We start from the raw sequence: 21,715 nt of genomic DNA, 5'->3' as shown, positions 1-21,715 counted from the left end.
AAAAAAAAAAGGAATATTACAGGTCCCTTCACTTTGGGGGAAGTTGCACTGGCCTGTTTGTCAAGAACAAATGAAAATGTTCAAAATTGCAATTATATATTCAAAATCAAAAATTTTTGTTTGCTTGTTTTTTAAAGACAGCTCAGTATCCAGTAGCTTTAGCGGAGAACCACTGCTGGTGATAGGCTCCTGAAAGCATATTATCACAAGAGTTTATGAAGAGTAAATACACCAGCTTGTTTGGCAGAACAAAGTTCTCCGCTTAAGCACAAGAAGCATAATCAGAACAGGGAGCAATAAAACAAGCTCTCTACCTAAGTCCAACAATGCCACCCAGCATAGTTTGAGTGATATACTCATACAACCAAAACAGTAATTCTGAATTTAACCATAGGCCTATGTGTCATTTCGGTTTAACTGCAACATGATTTTTTCCTCGCCATGAAAGTCTCTTTTTAGATTACAAACTCTCCTCATCTCCAGGATACCTACTCAGACTGTAAGAATCGAAGGATAATTCAGACAAGCAAAAAACTGTTTGTAGCATTAGTTGCACAAAATTAAGAGACACCAACTCAAAGTTTGTTAATAATGGGTACAATTCTACCAAACAATCTCCACTTCCAAATAAAAATAAGCAAGCGATCTTAAAGAGTCAAAGTACTGCTGCAAAACAAGCTGATACTGGGATGAGCAGTCTTCTCAGCTTTACTTACCTGGACAGTCAACTTCATCACTCTCATCCTCACAGGTGGGCCATCCATCACACTGCCAATTTGAAGGGATGCACTGGATGGTACCACTCCGACACGCAAACTGCCCTGGGGTACAGCGGAGCTCTAGGAAAGAAGAAGAAAGTTGTGCTTTGTTTGAAGTGTTATTTATTCTTGCAAGTCTATACACATTAATCACCCGTCATGTAACATATCACTGAAGCGTAATGGACAAAACCTCTGGATAACTCAGCCTGTTAAAAACTGCTTCATTTCAGACCACTTCTGTGTTTTAAACTTCACGTTTGTGGTTTTAATACACAGGAGGGCCAGATTCCAGTGCTTGGGAAATAATTCTCTCAAACATCCATAGTAAAAAACTTCCTGATAAAGATACTATGTGAGCAGCTATCACCATACGTTACCCATTTACTTCTTGTGGGGCACTGAGGACGACTTGTTCACTTTTCTCAGAACCAAAGTTCAACAAAAACATGCTATGGTAGTTAAGTGCTAGATTACACAATAAATTGAGAATCCTATTTCCACTCCAATCACTATGTATGCCAGGACCTGCTAGACTTGCACAAACGTCCAGCCTGATTTAGAACCATTTCATAGAACTATTTGTAAAACAATTTCTATATCCATGAACCTGTTTTCACTTTCTAGCTTAAGCTCTTTTGTAGAATTTCTCCATACGAACACATCCTTTACAAGAAACTGTCAATATCTGCAAACATGTAGTTCCTGCTTCTGCAAGAGTACTGCCTACTTGCCATCATTATACTGTCAAACCTAATTAGCATTATAAAAAGTACAATTTTTTTCAAAGCTTTTTTATATCAATTCCATCTATCAAATGCCAGAACCTAATAATTCAGCTTCATTTTGTGTCCCTCAAAACATTTTGCGGGGGGGGGGGGGGATATGGGGGGGGGAATCTGTCTACACAAGTAAACAATTCTAAGCTTGTTTACAGATGGCAGGTCTGCAAGTCGCCATTAGCATCCATAGGCTCACTTTCACACCAGACCATCACCATCCATCTTTCTTCTGGGTGGTGGGAGTCAATTTTCCAACCAGTGTTTTTGAACAATTTAGCACGTTTTCCTCTCAGGGAGCTACAATAATCCCAGATAAGCTATGTCTAGAGAACAAGCACCTTTAAAACACTTGGGGTTGTTGTTTTTTTGCTACAATAATCCCAGATAAGCTATGTCTAGAGAACAAGCACCTTTAAAACACTTGGGTTTGGTTTGTTTTTTTTTTTTTTTTTAAAGTAAAACACACTCATCCCTGATTTTGAAAGAATCAAGCAGGTGACTGTTTTGCAGGGAGAAACCTCTAAAAGAAAATTTTAAATACAGGTATGTATTCTCCCATCCACAGTTTACAACCTAAGAAAAGAGCTGTAATTGCAGTTGTTACCTTCTTGAAACACGTCTAAGTAAATCAAGACAGAGGTCACATTTAAGTTTTCAGACAACATGACCAGGCATAGTAAAACCAGTCATCATGCACTCTCAATAAAAGCTGTGCCCCTACACCTAGTAATTGGTATAGAATATTGATAACAGGCTTCTAATTTGATGTTAGACTAAAATCCAGTTCTAGTACTGGTTCCTCTTCAAATCACAGACCTGCTTTTCTAGAAAAATAGAAGTGGGCACATCCTCTTAGCAACCACCTACTCAGAGCAAACATTCAGGTCACAAAATGGCTAAGAACTCACACAGACCTGGCAGACTACTGACGGCAACAACAGACCTTACAGCAAGACAAGAGTACTTTCACCCATTTAGAGTTTTACTCAGTCCAAACAGCTAACAGTGAATGAGTACAGTGGAAAAATTAAAAAAAAAAAAAAAAAAAAAATCAGTCTACCAGCTCAGGTCATAATGATTTCCCCCCACCCAGAACAAAAACTGAAGTAATTTATGTAGCCCAAAGAGGGAAAGGGGGAATAAAAGGTTAAGCTTCACTTGCCCAATGTAGCAAGTGAGAAAATTTAAAATCTATCTTTAAGTTGGGGGGGGGGGGGGGGGGGACGGGACGGGACGGGGACACGACCAAAACAAACAAACACAAAACCTCAAGCTGAAGTTAAAACTATTCAAATTTCAAGTTCACAGGAAAGCGTCAACTCTTCAGTAAATCATTGCAGCTTCTTTCACCACTTTTGCGCAATGTCAGAACTTTCTAAGAAACCTTCCACTGCGCGCTACTATCGCAGTTTCAAGTACAGAATTTACACTGGAGCCTGTAGTAGATATTTTAACACGTGAAAGGCTATCCTCACCCCAGCTCCAGGTTTCCATTACATCCACCTGCAGTTATGGCAAAATTCAATTCAAAATTTGATACTTTAAATAAACTCTTAATTTTTTTACTGCTTGATTTTAATGGAAGTCACACACACACCCTGTGAAGAAAGCTATTCTGCAGCCCTCTAGTTTCGCAGGCAGCATCCACTACAAGCCAATGTACACATGGGAAAAACAGTAAAGAATACTTTTGTCTCTCTACAATTTCATACAGCTATTACTATTTTATGTACAATTACATATGACTGGTTCAGATAAAAGGATGACTCCATCCCAATATTATGGGCATTAAAAAAATGCCAGTTACATGCCGTAATGTCTTCCTGTATGACACTCCTCTCTGAAGAATGTGGATACATGGAAGAGTACAAAACATTTCTATTAAAACACCACTCAAACCAGCTGAACAATTGTTCCCAATGGAAACCATGCTATGTCAGATGCACTAATTATTTCAGACCAAGGAACACGAACTGCTACGCAATTCTATTGCAGAGGGGAAAAAAGTGACACTAAAAGAAATACTGTGAAATGAAAATCTCCATATTCTGCAAACACTGCCAATAACACCTCCTGAGCCATCCTAACCCAGGGCCCGTATCCCCACATGTTATTGAACTACCTAAATCATTGTGCAGTTTCTGGAAGAATTTCATCTGAATTGTTTTGCTTCTACATGCTGTCTATTGTGGTTTAGCACAAAGAGAAACAAGATGCAATCATCTGAGAAAATCTAACCGCCTCTCTCACTTGTGCTCAGGGTAGGTTTGGACATAGCTGATGGCCTCCTTGAGGACTGATGCTTAAGATCAGCTCTTTCAGACACCCCTTGCCATTGATGGAGTACAGATTTCCACTCAGGCCCCAACATACGCATACCGGTGGGCTGTCATCCGGACAAGATACGGCAGTGGGCAGGCAGCTCAGCAGCACAGCCTGGAGCGCGCAAGGGCCGCCTGCCGACACCATGCCCTCAGCCCCATGAGCCGTGCACAGCCCTGCCCACCGGGCTCAAGACTCCCACAGCAGAGCACATCAGCTAGCCAGGGCAGGAGCCTTCAGAGGTAAGACAGAGACATAAAGATAGATGGAAGCCTATAATGAACCTGTGAGATACTCGGCCAAGGAACAGAGAAATTTGGGAGAGGTGAGGATGCACAGGATAGGTGCTAGTCTCCACAATCCTGTCAAGCATTTCATTTCAGTAGCCTATTTTTAAGTCAAAACAGCATTAAAATGAAAACATTTCAAGCCTGTCTCTTTACTGCAGAAAAGGCAAGTCACGCCACCAGCAGCAGAACAGGATTCATGAAGTATGAGCAGTAGCGAACACCAGTACAACACAATGTAACCATCCATCTTTCCTGAAATGCAAGTAATCACTGAACACATGGTCAGACTTTGTACTTTCCAGGAGTGTAGTAAATAAAAACTGTTTCTTCACCCATATAAGATTTCCAGTTCTTCAAAAGAACAGCAAAGTCTCAAAAATACCAGTCCCACTTCTGTCCCTAAAGTCAGATATCCCACACTGTTCATAGCTATTGATGGTAACTCACAGCAAGGAAGGATGAGCATGAAAGTATCTTAAACCATTACCTCCCAGCAGCACTAAAGCCACGTATTTTCCACCAGCTGTTAAAGCAGAAACATTTTGTATTTTCAATATTGTTTGAAAATACGTAATGGCACAAGTTCAGCTACAAGCAAGCAGCTGTTGCAGCAGAGGCACCGATACGACATTAGCTAACGGCATCAACAACTGCCTAGAAGCGAAAAAATGGAAATGCAACCACCTCCAGCATTCACGTACAATGTGACAAGTTACATTAGCAGTATTATGATTCACATATGAAATTCTAACACAAAAGGCTTCTTTTTCTTTTAAGGATCAGATGCAGTCTTTGCTATGCTACAGAACAAAATTTAGTAGACTGAAATCTCATTTTAGAGCAATTAAATTCATCTGGCATTTGCTGGGAAGAAGGGAGGCATGTAAAACACTGAAATAGCAGCAATTGCAGTTCTTGCACTGTACATGATATAAACTTACAAAACATCACGAAGTTCAAGCAGTGTGAGAACATAAAAACACTTCAAGCAGCAAGGTGTCATTATACAGTCTCTTCACTTTATTGTCTCAAAGCACTTCTAGAATGTTAACCCTCAACAATCTCGCTAACCACTGCATCCTTCTGCCAGTGGTTACAACAAAGTACAGAAAAATTACATAGCTTGCCAAAGGCTACAGATAAGATGAGCCTATGAGCAGAAGTCAGCTGTCCTGACTGAGCTTCCACACTTTCACACCACCACCGTGTTTCTTCCCGAAAACCCAAGCAACCTGCCAGTTCACCAGCACACTCCTACCTGAACAAACATTTGTCTTTCAGAAATATCAACAATTAATAACAATGCATTCTCTGGTAACACGTCACCTGTTATCTCTAGCAACAGTTTATTAAGAGCTACAAATTGGCCAGATGGAGCAAGAAACTCCTTAACTTCATATAAAAAGAGAAGAAAAATTGAAATCAGGTTCAGACCATGTAGACCTTGTTCTACAAGCTTAATATATAACCCAAGATAAAACTTACTGTCAAGTGAAGGCCAAAAAACCCAATACCAATTTGTTGGGACACAGTATTAGATAATGTAACCTGCCCATGAGTCACTCACCTGAAAGAAGTCTTGCCAAAGCTAGTCGTGGACCTGTAATTTGAAATTTAAAAGAAAACTTACAAAACAGTTGGAAACTTAATTAATCAAACACCACAAATAACAGGCAAGATTATAAATAAATTTAAACAGTGCCACACAAACAAGAAGTCTTCATCTCCTTCAGCTGCCAAATATTATTTTTCTAAGTTAGTCAGTGACAAAACAGACAAGATTTTTGACTAACAGAAAAATCTAGGTTTCATACAGGAAAAAACTAAGTTTTCAAGGTGGTTGCTTACACTCTTACAGAAAGCTTTTTGTTCCAAAGATTTTTTCCAATTACATGTTAAATGCCAGGTGCTTCCCAGCACTCATCACGTATTTCAACACAGGGCTCAACTAGCTTTTTAAATTTTCTTTACAGCACGCTCATTTCCAGATTTTCTGCTAAGTACTCAAAATAGACATTTACAACAAGCATTATCCACAGGAAGGACTTCGTGACAGATGAATAAAATACACACCCACCCACCCTGCTTTAATTTCCAGCCAGCTTCACATGTTTCATAAAACAAACACCTTTTTGCCATTATAAAATGATCCAGGAAGCCCTTTCAGGTTTAATCATCTCGTATAAACTTTCCGTGTAATTGAGAATGTTTTCCTTCTGGAGCCCGAGTGCTGGGAAGTCACAGTGCATCCTTCCTGCAGCAGATGTGCACTTGGTCAGCATGCTGCCCTGGGCGTTACACTACCCGCAACGTGTATTTTCTGCTTCATTTTAAGTCTTTCAGACATGCATTTGGACTAGGACACCTCCTACTTGCATTCAGACTGGAACTAATTTCTTATTCATTTTCCCCTTTGTTATGCAAGAGATAAGGGATAATTAGTTACTCAATAATTGTTTTATTTGAAAGAAAGGCAGTGAGGATCTATATCCAGTATCTGAGACTACTTTTCAACACATTAAATCTCATTTTAGAGCTTCCAATATCAAACCAAGACTGTAATAGGCACACGAGAAAGTGTTGATTCGGTACAAGTTCACCTTGCTAGTTCAGTTTTCTGAATGAATTTGATGAGTTGGCTTTGAAACAGCAAGCTTCAGATCAAATGAAGCTATTGTCTGTCCACATTAATTTTAAGTCAGATCAGCTACAGTTTGTCCCCCTGCAACCAGAAAGATTGCATGCTCCAACTAATTCAGCAGAAATATAGTTGTACAGATCCAGCATCAATTAATGTGGAATTGGGGTCTCATAATAGTTGTCTGCCAATGAAGCTAGAACATCTACTAATGTGTTTAATTTATTTTTTTAAATATTAGCTCTAATAGAAGACATTTTCTGATATGTTGGGATTACACACGTCTCCTCGCAGGCAGAACAGCTAGTTTCAGCCCTGTGCTACCAGCAGCTGCCCTGTGAACAGAGCTGGGACCTTCACCTCCATACCGTAAGAAAAGCCTTGATTACTGACCAGTCACAGCTCTGACCCACGAAGAGCTGTACCAGGTCACACCACCACAGGGGTAAGAGAAGCAGCAGGGGTGGAAATAGCTCTCGTGAATGGGCAAAAACCAGCAAGCTATAAAAATTTCTGCCAAGTGACAGAAGCCAACTGCCCATGAACCTCAGAAAAGCACCTCTCTAGTCTACAAGCACTATTTACCCATCAAAACACTTCTGCAAAGATAAGCTGGTGGGTGAATGAGAATGCTTTGATACTGTCTTCACAGGATTATTTATCCTCCCTCAATTCAAGACAGAGATACAAAAGGAATTCAGCCCAAAAAAATGCTACATCCAATAAAAATGCCAGAGGCCCTGTCTCAGGTACACATAATAGACACCTCCTGTAAAACATTAGGTGAACACAAAGTTTTCAAAATCTAAATTTCAGCCGTGTATTTCCAAGACACTGAAGTTTACCACTACAGGAACCAGTGGAAAAAGGAAGACTAGAAAGCCCAATCTCTTCTAAGGTAGAAATGTATCCCTGACAGACAGAAGATTCCCCTTACTAATAAACCATGTGTTCCTAACTCTGATACATAAACCACTAGTGCTACAAAAAACTCAATGCCTTGTCAATTCACAGTTTAAGAGGTGGGTAAATGCATGAAACAATACAGATGAGGAGCCAGAGCTCTAAACTAAAGCCTCTAAAATATAAGTCTCAATTCAGGAGCATGCTTTGATACATAGAGTAAACTCAGTGACTGCAATCACTGATTATGAAAGTTCGGGTTCTTCTAGTTGCAATGATTTAATTTCTCTTTATTAAAGAGATTCACCAGTAGTAAATTCTGATACATTAAGATATTCTTTTGGTAACTAAGACTATGGATGCATGTTAGGTTTTAGCATTTACATAGCTAGTATAGATTTGAATCTATTTTAGCTTTTAATACAAGGAAATGCCACTTTTCATTTGCTACACTAATTGTTTGTTCTTGTCTGCTGAGCTTCATTTGTATGGAAATTGAAATTTGATTAAATGCACAAACCCAGCATTTAATGTTATTTCAATTATAAGCTATTACTCTAACTGAAATGCATGTATTGGAAAAGATAAGCTTGAAGTACATGGTTTGGCTTTGTGCGTAAGCTTTTAACGAACAATGGCAGTTTTGTGTGTACCTCACGTGTACTTCGCTTATTTTGGTCATATTTCTCAAGACTGGATCTGGTAGATCCTCTGGCATCATTTTTATTTACAGACTGAAGGAAAACAGAAGACAAAAAAAACTTCCTGCTTTCTCAGTGTAAGTCACTCATTGTCCCAAACCAGATGAACCAACCTGTAAGAAAATATTCTGTTCAGATTTCAAGAGGCAATTACAGCTATCAAAAGCCGATTAAGCATTAACAAAAACTCTTAACTACAGGTGCTTAGGCCAGTAACTCTTCTTATTCAGATTTTAACTTGTCCAACAGGTCTTTCTTATATTTTATAATACTGAACTTACATACTTAAGACCTGTATGTACATGTTACACTATCCTTTCATATTTTAACACATTTAAGTTTACTAAAATTGAAATTTTTTTTTTTTCTTAAATCACCATTTCTATATATCCTGCCCCATGCTAAACTATACAAGCATGATCAGATCCTAGCATCTTCAGCCAGAAGCCTAACCCCCTAACTCCTTAGCTCCTGGAGATTTTACTCTGTATCAGTGCTCAATAAATGCCTGCAAACAAGCATCAGAAACAAAACAACAACAAAAGAAACACCACACCCTAACCATCAAACACACATGCAGCTCCATATCTAATATTTACGCTCAAGAGGAAGCACAGCGTAACCAATATTTCTCTAGACTCGTATTTACTGAAGTAACAGAAACTTTGAAATATTCTTAATATTCCAAATACAACAATACCACAATGGTTCTCTGATTTTAATCCTCAGGAGACACGTGAAAAAAACTGTCCATAAGCTAGTCCTCTGCACTTGAAAAGCAGGTTTCATAACTTGGGTTTCTCTTGAGTCCACTGCTGAAGTTCACCGGAGCAGGTACCATACCTCACACAGAATTGCTGACAGTCTGCCAGCTTGTAAACAGCAGGGCAGTCCTGCCCAGCCTCTGCTCCTGGTGGCCAGAAGCCTGTTGCTGAACAAAGGGTTTTCAGTGACAGATAAGCTGACTACAAACTTGAGGATGTTCTGACACAGTCTTTGAACAGGTTTTCTTGTTTTTAACTTGTCTCTGAGGTATCACTGATCCCACGCAAAGGCTCTGCTCTCAGGCAAGCGAAGCCATACCTAAGTGGTATTTCCCCTCAGCTCCAGATCGCGGAGAAGTTTTCGCTATCCATTCATCTCCCAGCAGGTTTCTTTATGTCACTTGGTGAATCTTACTTCCATTACATGTTTTTAGATTTATCCTTACCCCACCCACTGCTGCATTCAATGTAGCAGAGTGAGCACATACAGTACTTTAAAACAAAGCCGCAGTAGGAGAAAAACAGACTATGATAACACCACCTTATTTTCAGAGAAGAAAACTGTTTGTCAAGCTCACAAGTCACCATCAGACAATTATCCATTCCATAGATTAAGTTTATTAAAGTTCCTCAATAAAATTAGTTCTGTTTACTGTTCTTCAAATTAAAAGCCTACAGAAGAACACAGCGCTCTGTTTTCACGTTCAGCTCCACATTAGATACAATGCTCAGCCGTTCACCTGTGCTACTGAAAATGTGCCTAAGCATGATACTTAGGTCAGGTAGCTTTCATTGGTCATGGCCTGAGCGTGCACAGGAGGCTATGAAAGCACAACGGCACAGAGCCCAGGAAACCAAAAGGGCCCTGTGCTATGTACAGAGCCAAACGCAACCCATACCTATTCTCAAACTTAATTCCAGCTCCTGAAAATTAGAGATTCTGGAGTTATAATCCCATTTGGTAGGAACACATCAGTTCAAAAAATAAATAAATAATACATATTAGAGTTGTTGGTATTTTCTGCAAGACCTCAGCATGCAGTTTCATGAAGTAATTAAAATTGTGACAGCACTCCAGTTGAAAACTGTAAATCCTTAATGAATAACTCTAATGAACACTCTGTATTACCTAGTGTTCTGTCATAGTAAGTTATGCTAGATGAACCCAACATCCATCAAAAGATTTTACAGCGTGGTAAGGAACGCTGGCAGTCTCCTTCCCCTCATCGGTATTATACCTACACTCTGCACGAGCTTGGAACTGACCCAGTTTCTCCTTGCTCACAAGTGTCATTCACTGTAATTCATTGTCTGCTATTTGTCTGGAGGGCAAACTCAAGGCCAGTAAGGGGGGGGGCAGGGAGGGGGGGTCAAAACAAAAAAAGCTAAGGCAGTGCAAGAGACCTGGCATTCAGCCAAAGCAACAACATCAGAGCTTCTTGCATGGGAACCCTGGTTATGACTTCCTAAGACTTAGAAAATACAGACTTTGTGCTTTATGAATGTGGACGCTTATTCCTAAAACTGAAACAGAAAAAAATATATTTCCCAATTCCCCAGTACTGCTAAAACCAAACAGAAAACAAAACTTGCTACTTGAACTAAGCCGAAAGAATACTGTGAATTAGGCAATGCAGCATTCCAGACTGAAAAAGTTTATTTTCATAGCAGTGAGGAGACCAGCTAAGCAACAGGCTTGCATCTCCCCCCCCCTAAAAAAATGTTATATTATGTTAGTAAGTAAATAGACAGAAGGGAAAAGCAAAATATAGCACTGACACAAAAAGCACTCAGTGCAAACAAAACCAAAGCCATGGGTACTCAAGAACCCTCTAATCAAAATTGAAGCCTACAGTTCCTCTACACTAACAACCTTGTTCAGGACTTCAGATGTTTTGTACAGTCTCAGGTGGGACTTAAGTGTTTTAGTACAACAGTGACAAGCGACCTAAACCTGTGCAGCACCAAATTTTTGACCCTTTCCCTAAAGAAAGCCCGAGCAGTAAGTGGCTCAGTGAAAGTGCCAATCACACCTCACAATTAAATTCACTAACCAATTTTAAGCAAGCTTAAGAAAGAAGTCAAGACCAGAAAAATACAGTGTGCAGTGCAAGTTTTAGAAAGCCTAGAGCCAGCATAAGGGAAGGAAACGATGACCACCTTGAACTTCAGAGGGCAGGAAACCCTCACGTGGTTTGCACTGTTCAGCAGTTGCCAGCCCACCAGCACATCTGCGTGTCGCGCTGTCACCGCGGTGGGGTGGCTTCCCAGCTGGCAGCGGAGGGAAGTGGTGAGCTGGGGTAACCGAACCCTTGCACGAGACCCTGCAGGACTCCCAGCTTCCTCGTGCCACAGGACGTATTGTGGACAGACAGAGGGGACATGGGGAAGACGCAGCCTTATTAAACCAGTGGCGTCAGGCAAGGGTGCTACAGCAGAGGAAGTATGGGGACATAGGAGACAAGCCCATTGGAGTCCAGGTTTCATTAAACCCCACTGCTTATGAAACATGCTCATGGGTGCTAAGAAATATAGCACTATTCCTCACACAGAATTTAAATACAGTCACTCACACAACATATTAATTCTCCCAACAAATGCAGCAACAGAGAAAAAGTCCATTAAGGACAACATCAGTAGTGAAATACTCAGCAAGTCATCAATTCTGTCCAGAAAAGAGCACCATCACAAACAGTACTTTCTCCCCTACAATCCATATACGCAGGTCGGGACAGATGGATTATCCCACATACACCACAAACACTTAAATTACATGGGTACCTCAGCTTAGCTACTTCCAGATTCCATCTTCAATCCTCTTCTCAAACCTTCACCTTCTTCTAAACACAGCTTTTACGACAAGATCCTCATACTCCATTGCATCTAAATACTCCAAAACATCATACTAATGTACACATACTGTTCTTGCTCATCTAAAGTTCTTCACAAAGCTGGGGTTATTCTGAACAAGGGTAAAGCATCTGGTTCTCAGCTCTGTCTTCACAAGTTTTCAGCATTACCTGCACCTCTCTCTTCCCAGGAGGCATCTGTACTGGTCCTTCACCAATACGATCTCAGTACATTTCAGAGTCACCTCTGGGATGTTCAGAACTACACAGTGGTGCCAGCAACCCTAGAAGGACCAGTCTGGTAATCAGAAGTATTTGAATACCAGGAACATTTCTTTTTTTTCCCATTTCTGACAGTCTCTGGAAAAGCTGCTTGTTGGAAAGCCTCTAAAAAGCGATCTAGAAAAACTACCAATAAAAGTAATCCAGAAAGTACTTCTGTATCTTAAGCTATTACCTGGTAGCTGCCTACCTCAAAATTACCCCCAAAAAAATCTAAGCATGTCAAATAGTTCCTCTCTTCTTCCAACCAACTGTATTCTCAGGATTAGAAAAGTACACATCCTATCAGTTTGGACCAATACTTGTTCCTATGCAAAACAGTTTTCACTTAAGAAGGATCACCAGGGAAAGAAGCTGTATTCCCTTTGACCAAATAAACTGTAGGTGTTAAAAAAAAAAAAAGCACGGCTAAAAACCAACAAATACTCTACAGAGATCAGAGTTTTCCACAGAGGAAAGAAAAATTTAAATCCAAAGTTTTACACGAACTGTATTAATATTTTCTTTAGATCAGGTTTCAACAAGAAGAGAATTCAGATGAAACACGATAACAGCAATTCAAGAACTGTCAGTGCAATCAAGGCTAATTTGTAGCCACCATTAAATAGAAAGTAAGAATTGCCAGATTTCAACAGTATTAGTTAGCAAGCCCATTTACTTTCAAAAAGAGAACACATGTTCCTACTTTGCAGGAAAACAAAAAAAAGTTAATATCTTGTCTTTTTTTTTTTTTTTTTTTTTTTTTTTTTTTTTTTTTTTTTTTTTTTTTTTTTTTTTTTTTTTTTTTTTTTTTTTTTTTTTTTTTTAGTACAGGATTCAATAGTATTTAAGCATATCCTTAAACTTTCAGCACGTGAGCAACCCAAACAAATCTAATGAAAATACACAATTTAATGCCAAGTATGTATTTAGAATACGTTGCTGAATTAAAACACGAGGAACTGCAATAGTCTTTAACGCCAAACAGATGACAAAATCCTACCTATGAAATCAGATATTTTTAACCACTCCACTCTCCAAAAACTAACGCCATTTCTTAATTTCAAAACCAAATTAACATGGAAGAAGCTCTCTACAGGGCCCTAAGGAAGGTCATGGTCTTAAACAAGAATCTAACAATTCAGGGAGACAGGAAACCTACACATGAGCACTATCCAAATGCAGGTCACACTAAAAAAACCTTCTGCTCCTGTTTCATTTTTTTCTTCACATCTTGTGCAAGACTTGATGAGCAAGCACCTAGAACACTTAAAAGCAAAAATTAGACATACAGAAATATTCTGACCTCAAATACAGAAAACCCGTTTCATCCTTTGCACAGTAGCTGATGCAGTGGCTGTCGTGTACTGGAGCAAATGGCTCATGCTTTGAATAGCATTCCCCTGCTCAACTGAAGCCGAACATGGCAGGAATGCAGCCAATGTTAGTCACTGCTGCGTTTGTCCACATTGTACGAGATACTGTGCTTTCTTCTTCCATGGTAAAACAAATACCTGAACAGAAATTTCATATATCAAACCCCTAAGTTTAATAGTTCTATCGGAAGTCAGCAAATAAAAGTCCAACCCATTTATAAAAAGCCACTTAACCCTTCAAGAGTAGTTTTCTCATTCCCCACACCTTCTAACAGCTCAAGTACTGCTGGCGCTCTTCAGCTCTTCAACCAGCTTCCATTATGGACGTGTGTCAGGTACTATACCGTGAAACTTGATCTTTGCCATGTTTTAGCTGTCACATCAATAGAAAAATTACATTCAACTCCATTATTGCTCAGAAAGACACAGATGAGCACTCATATACTATAGCGTCCTTGGACAATTACTCTCCAATCTGCTTACTACCAGAACGGGGGGGGGAGGGGGGAACGATACCTCTGATTAAGTCTTTGCACTTGGATCTCACTCCTGCAAGATCTTTCAGAAAGATTTTTCCAAGATCTCATTAATAGAGTACATTTATGTTACAGTATTTTAATCAGTAAAGAGTAATTTAAGCCTAACAAAAAATTTCACAAATTCAACAGAGAGAAAACACAAATGCAGTTTTGACCATCCCTAGATTAAAAGAAGTTGTAACATGTTTTAGAAGTTTAGCATACACAAGGCAAAATGCTACCTGGGCACAAACTCAAACCAAGCAGATGTTAGAAGCAGTATTATTTGTTTTCTTTTAAAGTGTATAAAAGAGGACATGTTAGTTTTAAGTCAGAAGAAATCTTTTTATTTAAATTGCTAAAGAAATATTAGCACAGACGAAACATACAGATACTGAAGGATAACACTAACTCAGTTTTATGTAAAATTCTTCTCACTCATGCAAAGGCAATGCTTGGCACCTACCCTTGTATCACCCCATCTATCTTCCCACAGAGATCTGAGGGCAGAGCTGGGCTGGGAGAGCCACAGTCCGGGCTGGAGCTGACCTCCCTCCATACAGATCTAAGGGCTGCGCTCACCCACTTCAAACCTCAGCTACTGTGGTTATTGCCCACTCTGCAATGCAGATTTGAGCGTCAAAACACAAACCGATGGAGGCTTCAGCATTTCAAAGTGACATCTGAAGCTCCCTCAAGAAAACACAGCTGCAGCCAGCCCAGAACACCCAGCATCATTCTACCCAGAAACAGCACTTAATCCCATTTTTCTATTAGCTTTCGTTCCCAAATAATTCCACTGGGTACCCCAAGTAACTGGTCTCAGAGTGGGAAAGGTATGAGGAAGCACAGCAGAGGAGGTATATGAAAGAGAAGACAACACAGGAAAAATGTTACACAAATGAAAATATGACAAAAACATCAGTAAGTTAAAGGACAAAAAGAGCAGGGAATGTCCCAAGAGCAGCCACCAAAAGCTAATTCTACATTTCCACCCACTGAGCTGGCTGACAATTGTCAAGCACTAATCAGAACAGAAGCTAAATATAATGGTCAGATCAATTTTAATTAACTAAGAAGTTGAATGTTATTTTGTTTAGCTATAGTTAATGAGGCAACTATAAATTTCCATTAAACTTAAAATTGTATTTCTAAATAATCTAAGTGGTAGGCAAATACCATTAAAATGCTGTTCATCAAACCCAGAATTAGCAGGCTGATCCTTTAATACAAAGACAAAATTAAAACTTTCACAGGAAACCACAAGATGCCAGAGGATTTCACAGTTTGGGGGATGCGGATTAAAGGTTAATCCTGAACTCACGTTTTCAAGCAACTCGGTTGCTAGAGTTCTGCTACAGCTAATCAATGACTTTAACAAACGATCTGTGGTTTCTCCTTGACTCAACAGGTTCTCTACAAAACCACCACTGGAAGTACAATGCAAAGGTGTGAGCCTGCCATGCAAAGATCTTGAATGGTACATAAACCCTTCCAGAGAGTGGAAAGCCAGGAAGAACAGGCACTGCCAGGCACCCACCGCACTTATCGCTGCTGAAAAACTGGTGGGTCCTGGCACCTGAACGGTCTTGGGAAACTGTCAATATGTTCTTTAAAACTGTAGCATAAGAGGGACATGCACACAACACTGTATTTAGACAGGAATAATAAGCTGCAACTGCAGAACAAGCAGCAGACTGGCAACTAGACTTACCAAAAGAATCTGGTGTTTGGAGTCTGTATCACAGGAAATCATTAAAAATGTGCTAGACAAATATCCTTCAGGAATTGCCTACGTTTACCAGATTTTGTTTTGGGACAGGAAGACGGATGACCCAATCTCTTAGTACCCCTTCTAGCCATAACTTTCTATGAGTCTACATAGAACAAAAAATTAGCAAGCCTTTTCCCATCACAGGTTAGCCCTTGAGATGACACAGGCAAAGATCAGCAGAGCCTCTCAACAAACCTGCCATTAGCCGTGATCTGTTTCTTTTCTATCTCAGGGACTTCCTTGTTCAGGCTATCAGTGCAAGAACCCCTCACACACTTATTTCATTTTAAAATACAAAACAAACTCGAGTGCCCATGTTAAGCCCTGAAGGGCAGGAGTGGCGATGCCACTGAGCTGGTTCCAGGTTCTGCTCTGGCCACGCTTCAGGTACCAGAAGTTCAATTTGGGGTACGCAGGCTCTGTGCGGTGCAACGCATGAGAGCGCAACAGGAAGTTCTGCTAATCACAAAAGAAGTTATTGATATGCATCCCATAGGATGAAACGAGACCTTATAAAAGTTGCAAGAAATCACCACGTAAAAACCCAGAGACCCAGGCATTACTCAAAGACGGACTGTAGCAGTAGTTACTACTCTTGCATTACAATTCAACATAAAAAACCAGCCCTAACAAAGCTAATTCCAGGGGATGGAACAATTCATTGAAGTCTTGGCTGGTTTTCTGACATTCACTGGGGGATTTTACACCTTTCATACTTAGTATCTAAAATTCTTCTCTCTTCAAGCTAGCTGTGCCTTTCACCCTAACTACTGAGAAAGAAGCAGCACTTCCACAGCTGCCTCCTCCCGCTACAGAGAGAGGCTGCAGCAGTCCTCTCTTCTCCATCACTTCTGCTGTTCTGGCCTAATCGTCCTTTATTCCCAAACCTACTGTGGGGACATAGAAGTCATGTGTTTGCAAACCCCCAAGTTCCCCTTCTGTTTTATTACTTCTCAGAACCAGAGCAATGCACGCAAACAGCCGTCTGCCTGCTGACTCCTTTCTTCTCCTTTACTTTGTAGCCATGGCTAGTAGCAAACCAACACACACCTCAAAAATTTTGTCTTATAATTAACATTGGGAATTACCAGTCTTAAAGTATCAGACCTGCTAATAAGGTCTGATACCTTCTGCCTTGTCTCTCTGCTACGCTGAGAGCAGCTGCAAGAAAGCCTTTTCAAATCCATCAGCCTTGCTTCACATCAGGTAACAAGAGCAAACAGCAGAACACAGGAACCGAACACCAGGAAAAGAGCACACTAATACGTAACAGTAGGAAGAAAACAAACCCTAAAACCAGTAGATTAAGAAGTAAGGGGATGAGGGGGGAACATAAGACTGGAAGATAAGCCAGCCCTACTTTCAGCAAAACTAACAGGAGGTGTGATAAAAACCCTTCTGCCCCTCACACCTAGAAGCCCTCACTTAGGAATTCAGCTAAATACAAAGACAGGAACTGTAGTTAGCAATGACATGGAACCGAATAAATATTACTCACCACAGCTCTCGCTAAGGTAGAGACAGTGAATAAAAAGCAAAATAAGGGCTTCTATTCACCTACCAACCAACTCCCTTTAGAGCAGAGGAATGCTGAGCCCAGGTCACATTTTATGACTGACATATTTGGGTCTCCAGTGGAATTAACCAATATAATTCAACTAGCCAAAACCAGACACATTCAGTCACAGCACACAAGTGGATCACCTTGAAACGATGCTGATTATGAGTTTGTTTAGACTTCTACTCTGAAGAGTTCTGCCTTGCATTTAAGACCTACAACTTTTGACTAAGTGACAAGAAGGAATTGGCAATTTAAACACACTTGCCAATTGTATTGTGTCAAGATACCAACGCCCCACCAGTAAGAGCATAACCGCCAGCTGTGTACAAGCAAGCACCAAAGTGTATGAAAAATTCAAACTTTAAACTAAAGTTGTGGGGCTTTTTAGTTAGACCACTCGCACTGGCAAGTCTTTCTAAGCATTGCCGATTAGGGAAGTTGTGCAAAATTTTTAAAAACAGAGCTTGGGTAATAAAATTGCTTCCTCTAGCTAGTTTTGAAGTGGAGGAAAAAAGCTGCAAGAATGAAAACTCAATTGGCTTTTCGCTGCCTGGCAAATGCTCTAATAAGAAAGCCCGATGACCTACATTCACAAGGCTCTGTACTAAACCACTAACAAAATCCAATATAAAGCCTGACCATGTTTAAGTGTTTTCCATTAGCAAGCAGCAGAATCTTGTTAGAGAAATATGAAAACATGTTATTGTCTTTAGTGATGATGATCTTAATTAATCCTCTAAACACTATTCTGAAACACGTCATCCTGATCATTCCAGACTGTTTAAGTTCCCAATGTTACATAAAGACACTGAAACGTTTGCTTTTCGATTGTGCAATGAGATGCTAACAGAAACAGGAGCTTCTTACATATTCTCAAACTGTGCAGCAAAACTGAATTCATAACAATTTACATCTCTGATGCTCTTTTGACAACCAACAGAAATGTACTAGTGTTCAGAAACTCGGTCTAAATCCAAGCTAGCACCAGTACAGTTTATTGTGAGTCGGTTAACACACCACTGAAATATTTCTTCACATAAAGACAACAGCTTTCAGCCAGCTAGTCAGATAACCTGAAGCAGATGGTTTAAGTTGTCCCGGAAAACACATTATTAAGCCAAACCCTACTGTGGTAAATATCCCCAAAACCAAGTGTCTGAACACCAGATATAATCAATTCAGTAAGTGTTTAAAGGAAATATTAAGTTAGTCCTTCACTGTACACCCATATAGTTGGAAAAGTCCAATACATTCAGCAGTTTCCAAACACATAATGAGTAACACAACTCAAGGAGAAATGCCCTACTTCAAAAAAAAAACAACTCTTTCAACAATGCATTATACAGCAGGCAACTAGTCAAAACCAGCAGCTTATGGTCAAAACAGTCAGAATGGGAAAGAGGGAAACACTGGGACAGAAAAAAATCCAAGCAGAGATTCTCAAAGGCACAAAATTACCAGTAAAAGTTCACGGGCTCAGAAAATTCTAACTGCCCACGGTACCTTCAGGAACCCAAATCTCCACAGCTAGGGCTGATGTCATGGTATGTTGGATGTACCTGACACTGTTAGTGATGGCAGTAGCATAAAACAGACTCATGTAACCAAGATGGAAAAATCAGGAAAAAAAGGAAATTTTAATTAATTTCTCTCCTAATTTACTAAAACCCATCTCACCCTAAATGCGGAAAAAATAGGTCCACGTAAAATCACTGCCTGAAAAGATACTACAGTTGAGGAGGCTTAAAAGAAGGTTTTATTTATCTGAAGAGCACAGCAAGAACATGGATACAAAGCTAGTGTCAAATTAACATGGAAGTACAAAGAGGTGCCTGATTCGCTGGGACTGAATTGTGAAGGGACTACACATTCATCTCAGAGTACGTAAAACCTCCCATCACTCTGCAGCACTCATTTGATAGCTCCAAGTACAGATTTAAGCTAAGCAAGCTGCAGGCATCCTTTCTAAACCAGTAAGACAGTTGCTACAATACACAGGTTTAAAGAAGCAAAAAGAAAAACAAATACCACTAGGAAAATAAATTCTAATTCCAAATACTCTTTCTGAGGAAATCCATGTACATCCCCAAAAAAGACAAGGGAGACTTCTTCACCATTGATTAAAATGACAAATTTGGTTCTGTACATCCTCTGTACTTGCATGAACCAGATTTTCCCTATTTGCATCTTTTGTTTCAGGATCAACCCATATACTATTTAAACTACTCAACGGGTGATCTATTTGAGACAGTAGATTCAAGATATTAAATGAAGCAAGCTAAAAAGCAAACAACATTGGCAAAAAGATGTGAGGCTACCCTGAAGTGATGGGCTCTCTTATGAGGAGGAAGGAGAGGCATCACCATGGACAGCTCAACCACCACACTCACCCGGAGCCTCCAAGTAAACAGGATGGATGAGCATATTCCAAATGGAATTCAGAAATTCCTCATGCAGCAAGGAATTCCAGCTGCAACACTACATCCAGTTGGATTAGTTCACATTAAGGTTCAGGAATACAAATAGTTTGAGCAGAATTCAAGGAATGCATATGGAGTTGCCACAGAGGAATCCTAATGCTTACAGGTTTCAAAGCCAGTGGTCTATGACCTGAGCGGACGAGAGTTAGGGTTTGTTCACAAGAAGGATACTTCTGCCAGTGTGGCTACAGCACCACAAATCTCTAAAGTAGATACATTAGAGCACCAGTGAAAAAAATTCATTTGCCTTAAAGAAGCAAACCTCAGTGAAAAACTTGCCTTCATCCATCAAGCATCAGCTGCTGACAGAGATTTGGTATCAAACTGGAGCAACAAATGTTCTGATACAACATGGAGAATGCCATTTTCTAATTTCTAGGAGGCTACAATGCTCAACACCAACAGAGTTCAGGGTCAAATCTGCCCACCTGTAAAAGTACACAGACAGCTATGAATCTCTGCTGAAACTTTTCAACCAGCAATTCCGCCATCTGTAGCACGTAGTGCCAGCTATAAAGTTGCTTGAAATCAGTTTTACATAGTACCTTCTCCCATGTAAAAGCCCATAGCTGTAATAATACTAGGTTAGCAACTCCATGTTGAGGTTTTTTTTTTGCTACCTAAGAGCATATCATAAGCCCTATATACACACTGCACTGCCAAAAAAACAAGCTAAAACAAAACAAGGCACACGCAGAGCAGTTTCAACATCTAAGTTATTTCAATAAGACTGCCTATGACCCAATTGTGCTTCAGCTGTACTGGGAACTGCTTAAACGCAGTTCACTAATACTGTTACATTTTATTAGTCTGGGTCATAAAAGTTATTTTGAAGAGAGAGAACAAGGAGATTTCAAAGTTACAATAACAGCACCATCGTTCTTACTCTCCTATTTACAAAGGAGCGAGTATCACCCCGGAGCAGTTGCACTGAGTGATGGGAGGACGGTTTCCAAACCTGCAAAGCCACTCCAGGCAGCCTCACGCTTTGGCTATTGATGCTCTTTGGCAAGAGCAGCCCGAGATACGCGAGGGCTCTGCCAAGCTCCAAGTGAGTTCAACACCTGAAAAGAAACTCCAACTGTGCAACGTAGCTAGAAAAGCAGGAGTTTTCAACCAGCAACAACCAACTATTTCTTGAAAATTAATCATCTTAACATTTTAAAGCACTGTGCCTAGCAGCTACCACACAAACTCCATCACTAAATTATTTCCCTGAAAGAACAAAAACAGAACTAGTAAGATGACATACGAACTGAGATGCAACAGGGTTTGGTTTTTTTTTCTTTTTGGCATGATCATATGGCACTTTGAAAGTGAGGTTTTTGTCTCGTTTTGTTGGCACCCAAGGCCCGCAACATAAAAGCGGGCAAGGAAGAAGCACCTGAAAACTTAGTCATGCTGCCACATTTCCACTGTTAACTGTAGGGTTATGTAGTTTTCTACCTAAGCTTTCAAAGTTTAAATGAATTTTTTTACCCTAACCCGCAGCCCTCTCAAGACCCTGCCAGCCAGCACGGGGGACCGACGTTTCACCCCACGACTCGGCCAGGTCACATCTCTTTTTAAAAGTGTACCTAAGCGGCAGAGACGACGCCGGCAGAGCCCTAACCAACCCCCGAACCCGGGACCGGCTTTGGGCCACCGACCCCAGAGAGCTGGACTCCTCCCGGCGCCCCGTCCCCGGCAGGTGGGAACGGCACCGGCGCCCCTCCGCACCCGCCCGCGCTGACCTCCC

General features: G+C 40.3%; 1 protein-coding gene across 1 annotated transcript in view; it reads right to left on the bottom strand.

Moving 5' to 3' along the window:
• The window catches only part of DGCR2 (DiGeorge syndrome critical region gene 2), a 55,080-nt gene that overhangs the window by 26,060 nt on the left and 7,305 nt on the right, over positions 1–21,715 (bottom strand). Inside the window, exons 2-3 of the mRNA XM_019472474.1 lie at positions 5,720–5,752; positions 717–839 (exon numbers count right to left, since the gene is read on the bottom strand). Coding sequence (XP_019328019.1) covers positions 717–839; positions 5,720–5,752 — 156 coding nt within the window. The remainder of the gene's footprint in view (positions 1–716; positions 840–5,719; positions 5,753–21,715) is intronic.

This window comes from Aptenodytes forsteri, unplaced genomic scaffold (assembly GCF_000699145.1).
Source record: "Aptenodytes forsteri isolate BGI_AS27 unplaced genomic scaffold, ASM69914v1 Scaffold12, whole genome shotgun sequence".
Lineage (NCBI taxonomy): Eukaryota > Metazoa > Chordata > Aves > Sphenisciformes > Spheniscidae > Aptenodytes > Aptenodytes forsteri.
This window is presented reverse-complemented; position numbering and strand designations above follow the sequence as displayed.